Source organism: Lycorma delicatula, chromosome 6 (genome assembly GCF_047948215.1).
Source record: "Lycorma delicatula isolate Av1 chromosome 6, ASM4794821v1, whole genome shotgun sequence".
In the NCBI taxonomy this organism is placed as follows: Eukaryota; Metazoa; Arthropoda; class Insecta; order Hemiptera; family Fulgoridae; genus Lycorma; species Lycorma delicatula.
Window position 1 is genome coordinate 143753086 of NC_134460.1, and position 10736 is coordinate 143763821.

A 10736-nucleotide genomic window follows, 5' to 3' on the forward strand; every position below is an offset into this window, starting at 1 on the left:
AATGTTTGTATATGTGTGTGCTCAAGTGTGTTTAGAATATATAAAATGTTCCATAAAATAATAGAACTTTTGCTGTATAAAAAATACAAATAATTGTTAAAATAAAATTTAAATTTCATAATAATATGCAATGGTGTCATACATTAAAGACATGTGCACTAATATTCTTTTAAATGATACAATTTTTTTAATTTTATTTATTAATTGTTTTAATAAAAATATTGTTAGTTAAAAAAAAAGTAATATTAATATTGTTACTTTAAATAAAACTAAAATGAAGAAGTTAATAATTTGGTAAATGCTAGCATTAAATAATTTATTTTTCTTTTAATGGAGCTGTACATGATCAGAAAGATGGGTTAATTGTGAGCTATCCACTATACCCTTGAAATTTCTCTTCAAAATATGAAAGGAATAATTGTAAAGCTAATACATGACACTGACAACATAAAATTATACTAAATATATTTACTAATTATTCAGAGTGTTCTTAAAGTCATGGAACCCACGTGTAAAACAAATTATATTTTTACTCTTTTTTTTCACTTGATAACATAATAAATGTTCAAAATGTTCACCTTGAATGTTGATGCAGGCATCAACTCTTTTCTTCATGTTCAGTGCAACTTTTGTTAAGCCTACTGTACTTCAGTATTTTCTTTTAATTCAAAGTGCTTAGGTTATCAAATAAAAAAATCTGATAATTAGAGATCTGAGAATTGTGGAGGCCATAGACCATTATATGAAATCAAAAATATTACATAGTCATAAAAAAATTCATGCAAAAACTTGCTAATCAAATTAGTATATAGCACCATCTTCCTGTAACCAGTGGTTTAACTGCAACTGATAGAGGAAGGGATAACGAGCCACGTGACATAGCATTTTGACCCTGTAAGTGTAGGATTAGTATCTGTTTTGGGTTGCATGACTTTATGAATGAATTATACAATACACATGTTTATAATGGAGTAATAATATAAAATTCACATTATAATCACAAATATAAAAACAAACAAACTAAATTGATATCATAAAAAAATCTGAACAAGAAAAACATGCAACAGAGAATCTGATAATAAAGTAAATTTTAATAAATGAAACTTTAAGTAAATTCTAAAATAATGAACTTATCGTAATTAAATTTAACATCAAATAAAATAAAATGTTTACAAATTATTATGGAAAATAAAATAGAAAAATGTTCCATTATAACTTTTCCATGCTTGTAAATAAAGTAATACATTTTGTATTCTGATCATAATAATCCTGCATTATACAGATCGTTTCCTAAACGGATAATTTGCTACGCCACAGACGAAATGGAAGTGTCCTAGTATGGGCCTAAATAGATCAAGGGAAACTGTGGTAAAACATTGATCATAGACCATCACAAAATGTACTTAAATTATAGCAGTGTCACTTAATCATAAAATAAAAAAAGGAATGATTAGACTATTATATTTTATAATATTTAAAATAATACTGTAAGGGTCATTCAAATATAAACTGAAATTTTGCTGCATGGACTGAGGAAGAGCAAAGAATGTGATGGGACACTGCGGTTAGTTAGTTAATATGTGTGGAGGGGAGCAACTGGCCATCCAATCCTTAGGTAATGTTCCCAAGTCAGTAGTAGAATGTCTGAGCAAGAGTTATCGTTGTCTGTTATGCAACAGATTCAATCCTATTTCTTGCCAAAGAAGGTGTAAAACCTCTAAAATTTTGACTTGCTTCCAGGCACGATTGTGTCAGGAAGAAATGCTACACAGAGTAGAAATGCTACCGTGTCAAAAACTTCTCTTCAAATTTTTTTTGAAGTGGCTGTGATGCAATAGAAAAAGAAAGTCACAATTGTTGTCTGTGGATCAGTGTCAATGTTGGCAATATTCATACCGTTCTTAACCTTGTGGAAAGTGACCATCGCTGAAATTGTATCAGAGGTCGGCATAAGTGTTGGGAGTGTGCTTACAATATTGTCAGACACTCTTGGATACAGGAAAGTGTTGGCGAGATGGGTTCCATGTCTTCTCAATAAGGCACTGAGAAATATCCAAAAAGACATCTGTCCGCGGCTTCTGAATCATTTTGAGGAAGAAGGAGAGGCATTTTTGGACCATATTGTGACCTGCGATGAAACATGGGTCCACCACTACACCCTGAAAAGCAAGAGAACAAGTATGGAGTAGTGGAAAAGTATGGAAGAGGTACTAATCAAGGCCAAGAAATGCTTGTCAGCTGCAAAAGTTCTGAGAACTGTTTTTAGGATTCAAAAGGTGTGCTGCTAATTGATTTCCTACATGAATGAAGGATGGTAAATGTGGCAAACTACTGCCAGTTGTTGGATGAAGTCGGGGCTGCTTATTGAAACAAATGACACCAGCAACCAATTTGCAACATCCTTCCCCATGACAATGCATGATCGCATACAGCAGGGCAGACTTGCAATAAACTCAGTAAAATTCATTGGACACCTCTTCAACACACACCATACAGTCCAGACTTGTCACCGTGTGATTTCTACGTGTTTGGTTTGCTGAAAGAAGCTTTAGGAAGGAAAACTTTAAAGATGTTGCCACAGTTGAGCATTATGTGCACAATTGGTTGTTGGGACAGCCATCATGTTTTTTTGATGAGGGGCTCACGAAGCTTCTTATCCGGTGGATAAAATTTATTTTTGATGAAGGAAATGATTAAAAACGTAAGAGAATTTATCTGTAATTTTATCTAATATCGATAAAGCTATGTAAACAAATTCTGGATTATATCTCAATGACCCTAGTAAATTAAATACGTGAAGATACCAAATAAAGAAAATAATTGCAGAATAAATAATAATTTTAAAGGCATTATGAAAATTATTTGAGGAAATATACAATAATTAAGGTGTAGAGAATTCAGGTTTTTGTTTTTAATTTAGTATTATTTAAAAATAAAATTCATCAGTAGAGTAATACCGGGTAATCATTTGAAAAGTTACCACATTTATTATTCAACAGCTATCAGTCCCGTTGTATGTTTGTTTGCAGGCATGTATACCATTCCCTGGGAGGAACCTTTTTAAAATTATTTTCAAAGGGGTGGAACACTCTCTGCTACACCTCCCCCAACTCAGAAATATTAAATGGCAATAGTAACATTTAATCACATTAATTGATAACCCAAAAAAAGAATAAATTTGGTGAAAAGAAAATTAAAATCCACTCACTAGGTGTGAAAAACCATTTGGGATAGTACTTTTTTTTTAAATTTCGCTCCAACAAAAATAACTATAAAATTATGTGATATTACTTCTTAAACCATTGAAAGTAATCATAATCTGTGGATTAAAACTGTAAAGATTATTTTTTAAATTACAACCACAAAATTTCACCCTTAAATGTTTTCTAACTTTTCAAGGGTAGACATTTTTTTTTTCTTAAATTGAATGTAGCTTGTGTCAAGTCATTGGAAGGCTCTTTGAATGACAAGTAGTTTGGTAAAAATAAAATAAAAGTTGGTTAATTAGTATTGTAGTTATGTTTAAAAATGTGGTTGTTTTAAGTTATGTTGGGATACAGTTACTGACCCAAAGCATTAAGTCTGAAATCGTCCATTCTTCTTCAAAATATGGATTTTAGGTTTCTCTAGTACTGAAAAAACGTACTAGTAAACACAGCATTATAACTCTATATATACGAAAAACAACAATAAGGTACCTACTTTTTTGCTTGCAATATGTTGAAAAATTTATTACCTTGTTATAACAGGTTAAAATTTTCTGCCAATTACTGAAATCTTAGTTTCTATGATAAATCTTTGAAAATTATTTTCTTTCATATTGTATGCAATTAGTGACAAAAAGTGTTTATTGTATTTATTTCATCATCATATTTTATTTAAATTGTTGTGTTCTTCAGTTAAAATTGGCATTTGGTTTGTGTTATGTACCATTTGACCTTTTATTGTTTGTCTTTAGTAAATTTGTCTTGCTAAAATGACTTACAATTTGGAAGAAAGGACTGAACTAATTTTTACATATGGAAAACAAAATAAATGTGCTAGAACAACTGCTTAAGTGTTTAATGAACTGCATCCAAATAAAAATGTAATATTTGTAAAAAAAATTACAAGAAACAGGATCTGTCATGAATAAGAAACGTGCAGGGTAAAAGGTTTTAGATGAATCAACTTTGGTTCTAATCTTGGAAAATGTAGTAACAAATCCCCAAAGCTCAGTTTATAAAATATCCTGTGAAACTGGAATTTCATATGGATCTGTTTTCATTACATTAAAACTGAATAAAGTTTTTCCATATAAAATTCAATTACATCAAGAACTGAATGAGGATTATGCTGACAGAAGGATTAAATTCTGTGAAGAAATGATTCAATTAGACCAATCCAGTGTTTACAAAAAAATATTTATTTTTCTGATGAATTCATCTTCTTTCTAAATGGCTTTGTTAATAAACATAACTCCTGATACTGGAGCGATGTAAATACTAATGTTTTCAATGTTGGAAACTGCAGCATCCTGAAAAAATAAATGTGTAGGCTGGGATTTACAGTGATAACATAATTTATCCAGTATTTATCAATGAGAATTTGACAGGTGAAAAGTATTTGCAATTGCTGGATGAAGTTATTCACCCACTAATAGTCCATGCCTTAGAAATTCAGTTAGATGACAATGTAAACATGTTACTTAATGAATACACGCTTCACTTTCAGCAAGATGGAGTACCTGCTCACTGTTCACTTCCAGTTCAACAGTGGTTGGACCAAATGTTTGCTGAGCATTGAATAGGTAGAAGAGGAATAGTTGAGTAACCAGCAAGATCTGCTGATCGTACACCACTGGAATTTTTTTTGTGGGATCATTTAAAATCAATAATTTATAAAGAAATTCTGCTAACATACAAGGATTGAAAAATAAAATTATAAGAGCATGTAGAAATTTAACAAAAGAAACTTTAATATAAGTAAGATGTGAATTTCAACAAAGACTTTATTATTGTTTACAGTAAAATGGGAATCATTTTGAACAAATGAAATTGATACTTTTATTTTATTGAGGTAAAAAAAAAATCTGTTTCATTTATTATTTCTTAAGCACCCTTATTGTTAAAAACCTTCATAACAAAGCTAATGAGTGATTTAAGCTTTTTTTTTTCAAAAAATAACTATTAACAATTATTAATTTATGAATTAGTTTTTAATTATTTAATCATTAAGTTTATCTGGTAATAAATTTTTCAATGTTGCAGCAAAGGAGTAAGTAACCGTATTATTGATTTTTCGTATGTTTAACTGATGTATAAAGGGTACTGATGAATAAGGGTGTTTACTTTTACGTTTTCTCAATGCTGGAGAACCTGAAAACCTGAAACCTATATTTTTAAGAAGGACAGGTGATTTCAGACCTAATGGTTTGGGTCAATAAAACTATTCCAACATAACCTAAAAAAACTACATTTTTAATCATAACTTCAATACCACTGAACCAAGTTTTATTTTACTTATACCAAATTATTTGTCATTCAAAGGACCTTCTGATGAGGTGTTAAGCTAAACTGTCTCATTTAAAAATAATAAGTTTCAACCTTTGATAATGTATTAGAAAACATTTAAGGGCAAAATTTTGTGTTGGTAATCTAAAAAATAATTTTCACATTTTTAATCCTCAGATTTTGATTATTTCAAATGGTTTAAGAAGTAATATCATGTAAGTTATTTTTTTTTGACCTAAATTAAAAAAAGTACTACCCGAAATGGTTTTTCGCACCTACTGAGCAGATTTTTATTTTCTTTTCACCAAAATTCATTATCTTTTTTTTGGGTTGCCAATTATTGTAATTAAATGTTAACATTGCCATTTAAGATTTTTGAATTGGGGTAGGTATAGTGGAGAAGGTGTGTTCCACCCCTTTCAAAATAATTTTAAAAAGGTTCCCCCGAGAATGATATACATGCCTGCAAACAGAAATACAGTGGGACTGATAACTGTTGAATAATAAATGTAACTTTTCAAATGATCACCCAGTATATTTTTATAAAATTAAATCTTTAATTTGTGTTTTAAATAAATCAGTGGGATCTTTTAAATCATTTATTTGTTAAAAATGGTTCATTTATTAGTTTATTAGTGGTTTTATTTAAAGATGTGTAACAAGTCTCTTTCTCATAAGTTGAAGCATTGTATTGAGTTACATGAAAACAGTTCTCTTATCTGATTTGATAGAGGTGGATATTGTTATTTTTTTAAGAATAAGTGACTATTGTTTTTTTTTGTAAATATTATATTCATAAGTTAAAAGGTGATTACTCCCTCTATAAATCATGAGACCTTGCTGATGGTGGGTGTGCTCAAACTACAGAGTAGCTGGATTGAAGGTGCAACCATATTGGAGTGATATCTGTTGAGAGCCAGACTAAGGAATGATTCCTGAAAGAGGGCAGCAGCTCTTTCAGTAGCTGTTAAGGGTATAGATCAGGAAGACTAAAACAGCCATATCAATATCACTCAATCTTCTGATTACTGCACAGCTGAAAGCAATGGAAAACTACAGCCGGTTTTTTTCCAAGAAAATGTAGCTCTCTGTATTTTCATGTAACAAAGATGGAGGCACCTCCTTGGTAAAATATTCCAGAGGTAAACTAGTCTTGCATTTGGATCTCTGGATGGGGACTGCTAAGGAAGGGGCTACCAAAAAATTAAAAAATAACATTCTACAAGTGGGAGTGTGGAATGTTAGAAGCCTAAAAAAGGTTTGGTAGGTTATAAAATATAAAGAGGGAAATGGTTAGGTTAAATTAGATGTAGGGATTAACAAGGTTCAGTGGGAAGAGGAAAAAACTTTTGGTCAGGTGATTTTAGAATAATTAACTCAGCTACAAATAAAGGATATGCTGTAGTAGGTTTCATAATGAACAAGAAGATAGGGAAAGAGTAGTATTTCAAAAAGCTTAGCGATAAAATCATTGTAATCAGGATAAAATCAAAATGTAAGCCGACGATTGTTAACGTCTGTATGCCTACAAGTGCCCATCAGGACGATGAGGTAGTGTGTATACAAAGAAATTGATGAACCCATTTAAATACATAAAAGGGAATGAAAATATAATAATGGTTGGAGATTGGAATGCAAGCATCGGAAAAGGCAAGGCAGGAAATATTGTGAGTGAGTATGGGCTGGGCAAAAGAAGTGAAAGAGGGGACTGACTTATTGAGTTTGTTTTGCACAGAGTATAATTTAATAATTGCCAACACCCACTTTAAAAATCATAATAGTAGAATATACACATGGAAGAAGCCAAGCGATACTGCAAAGTATTAGATAGACTATATCATGGTTAAGCAAAGATTTAGAAATCAACTTGTCGACTACAAACGATATCCAGGAGCAGACATTGATATTGACCATAATTTTGTGATAATGAAGTGTAGATTGGGGTTTAAAAACTTGATGAAAAGGTGTCAGATGAATCGGTGGAATTTAGAGAAGCTTGAGGAAGAGGTGCAAAGAAGATTTTTGAGGAGGACATCGCAAGAGGTTCAATTAATAAAGATAAAGTAAAAAAAAAAGAAGAAGAATGTAAAAATGGTAAAATGTAAATTCTTAAATCAGCAGAGGTGAACTTAGGCAGAACAAAGAGAACTGGTAGAACACCTTCTTGGATACAGAGAATATGTTGCAGCTAATGGATGAGTGCAGAAAGTATAAGAATGCTAGTGATGAAGGAATTCCTATCGACAATTAAGAAATTCTTTAAACAGGAAGTGCCAATTAGCAATTGAAGAAAAGTGTTCAGAAGTGGAAAGAGAAATGATCATTTACCAATGATCATAAATATAAAATATAAGACAGTACATACAACAAAGAAATAGACAGAACATACACCTTAAGGAGAATTTGATGGTACATAAGTTAAAATGTAATAATGTATTAAATAAAGATGGTATTAATAATACGAAAGAAAAGGTCGATAGGTAAGTGGAATATGTTTAAGAGCTACGCAGAGGAAAAGAATTAGAAACTGATGGTATAGAGGAAGTTGAAAAGGGAGATGCAATACTGTGATCTGAATTTAATAGAGCACTAAAGGATTTTAATGGGAGAAAGGCTCTTGGGATAGGTGGGATATCTGCAGAATTACTGCACAGTGCAGGTGAGGAAGTGATAGATGGATTATACAAACTGGTATGTAATATTTACGTAAAAGGGGAAGTTCTGTCAGGCTTCAAAAAGAGTGTTATTGTAATGATACCAAAAAAAGCAGGAGCAGATAAATGTGAAGAATACAAAACAATTAGCTTAATTATTTGTGCATGAAAATTTTTTACTAGAATTCTGTACAGAACAATTGAGAGGAAAGTGGAAGAAATGTTAGGAGAAGACCAATTTGATTTCAGGAAAAGTATTGGGACAAGGGAAGCAATTTTAGCGCCCAGATTAATAGTAGAAGGAAGATTAAAGAAAAACAAACAGACATATATGGTATTTAGAGACTTAGAAAAGGCATTTGATAATGTAGACTGAAATAAAATGTTCAGCATTTTAAAAAATTTAGGGTTCAAGTATAGAGATAGAAGAACAGTTACTAACATTTACGGGAGCCAAACAAAAACAGTAATAATTGAAGAACATAAGAAAGAAGCTGTAATAAAAAAGGGAGTCCTATAAGGATGTTCCCTATCCCCGTTACTTTTAATCTTTACATAGAACTAGCAGTTAATGATGTTAAAGAACAATTTTGATCCGAAGTAACAGTGCAACTGTTACTCCGAAAAGATAATGATGCTATGATTTGCTAATGATTCTAGCCAAGAGTAAAAAAATTTAGAAGAAACAATGAATGGCATTGGATGAAGTCCTACACAAGAACTACCACATGAACATAAACAAGAACTAAACAAAAGTAATGAAATGTAGTAGATGGACAACTGAATATAAAAATAGGACAAGAAAAGTTAGAAGATGGTTTCTTTCATTACCTAATTTTTGGTGATGAGTGTAAGTTTCACATTAGTGGAAAGATTGGTAGACACAACATAAAGAGCTAGAAAATCCTAGAGAAACTATAAAACATTTACCCTGTTTTCCTGAAGTGAATCTATTTTTTGCGATTTTCTGAAAAAAGGTTTACAGATTGTTGAAGAAATTTATCTTTACATGTTAAATGAACATCCAGTGTCTCGACTCAACAAAGGCTCTGTGAACTTCATTCTCATACAAGACGAAGCTTCGACTCACTAGCACTGAGTCGTCTGGATGAACATCTTCCAAGTTTTATCAGCTATACACCTGATTAAAACATAATGTTATGATGGCCGGCAGGAAGTCATGATTTAAGTCCAGTCGGAAGGTGTTAAACCTGTGTTAAAAGTAGTCACTTTTAGTGAGTTTTTATAAAATTTAAAGTTTTTGCCCTTCCCTTTCCTGTTGATTTAGATGCTCTAAAACCTTATCACAGATCGTGTTGCCAGAATCTAGTGGGATATATTTTCACGCATTTGGGATAAATTTAAGTATGGTATAGATATGTCATCCAACCCATGTACTCATATGTGCACATACAAAACACTTGCAGATACAGTCTTAAGAATTTCCCTGTTAAACTATGTAAGTAATAATCTTCATTTTTTTTAAAATAAATTGATTGAACTACTGACAACCACCTCTTTTTGTACCATACCTTGAAGACTTGTTCTGGTTTTTTTTAATGTTATATTTTAGATGATTGTATTATATTTGACACAGAAATTTATAGGTATAATAAATTAAGTAAGCTTAATGTAACTGCCTAATTTGGAAGTTTTGTCACCTGTTACTCTCATTAAGGACCTTTAAACAGTATGGGGATATTTTATTACAGTTTACTAAATTATTTGTGAGATTATCCAGGACAAACAAACAAACTCTGACTCAGGCTTTTTATAATATTCTAGATTTGTATTGTGAGGAGGTGTAAATCCAGTATTATCAGGGGTTGCTGTTTCGAAGCATCTAAGCTTCGTAATTAAACACAGATTGTGCTATTTTCATAGCCATTTATAAGTCTAGGTTCATTACTGTAATAAAAGAACTGAATGATTAGAATTATATTCACCAAAATATTATATTCAGTGTATTCACATTTTTATGATTTGTATGCAACTCCATGGTTAAAATCTTATTTTTTTGTGTTACATTATGTTTTAAAGTTTAACGTCATCTTGTTGCAGACAAATCAGCATTGGAATTCACTACTTCAGAATGCTAAAGAAAGACGTAAGTACTTTTCATATGAAGAAAATGAGGATAATAGTTTAAGAAATATGATTTCAAGAATTATACACCACTAATTTTGTTTCTGTTTCTGTCATCATTAATCCTTTAAGTATTCATAAAGCATAAGAAAAACCAAACCAATATTATCATATTTTTTGAAAATGATTTTTGGGCTGTTAAAAATTCAAAGTTTTTTGTTACATTAAAGTTGTACTCATTTTATTCTTTCATGATATCGCATATTCCTAATTTATAATAACTTGACCTTATTTTGTACATATAGTTATTTATTGTTGTATTTTATTTTCTAAAAAATAGTAGTAATAATATTGTCTTTATTAAAACGAAGTTAATAATTAAGAATTCATGATAATGGTATTCCATAATTTACAAGGAAAATATTTTGATTTTCTTAGATTCTGTTTTAGTGTTATGATACTCAGTTTTAATTAACATTTACATAAATATAATACTTTTTTAATT

At 30.7% G+C, this 10736-nt stretch overlaps 1 protein-coding gene across 1 annotated transcript in view; it reads left to right on the forward strand.

Moving 5' to 3' along the window:
• LOC142326317 (uncharacterized) overlaps positions 1–10486 on the forward strand; it is a 117934-nt gene extending 107448 nt beyond the window's left edge. The window contains exon 19 of the mRNA XM_075368720.1: positions 10208–10486. Within this exon, the coding sequence (XP_075224835.1) occupies positions 10208–10327 (120 nt within the window). The 3' untranslated portion in view covers positions 10328–10486. The remainder of the gene's footprint in view (positions 1–10207) is intronic.
• The last annotated feature ends 250 nt before the right edge of the window (positions 10487–10736 follow it).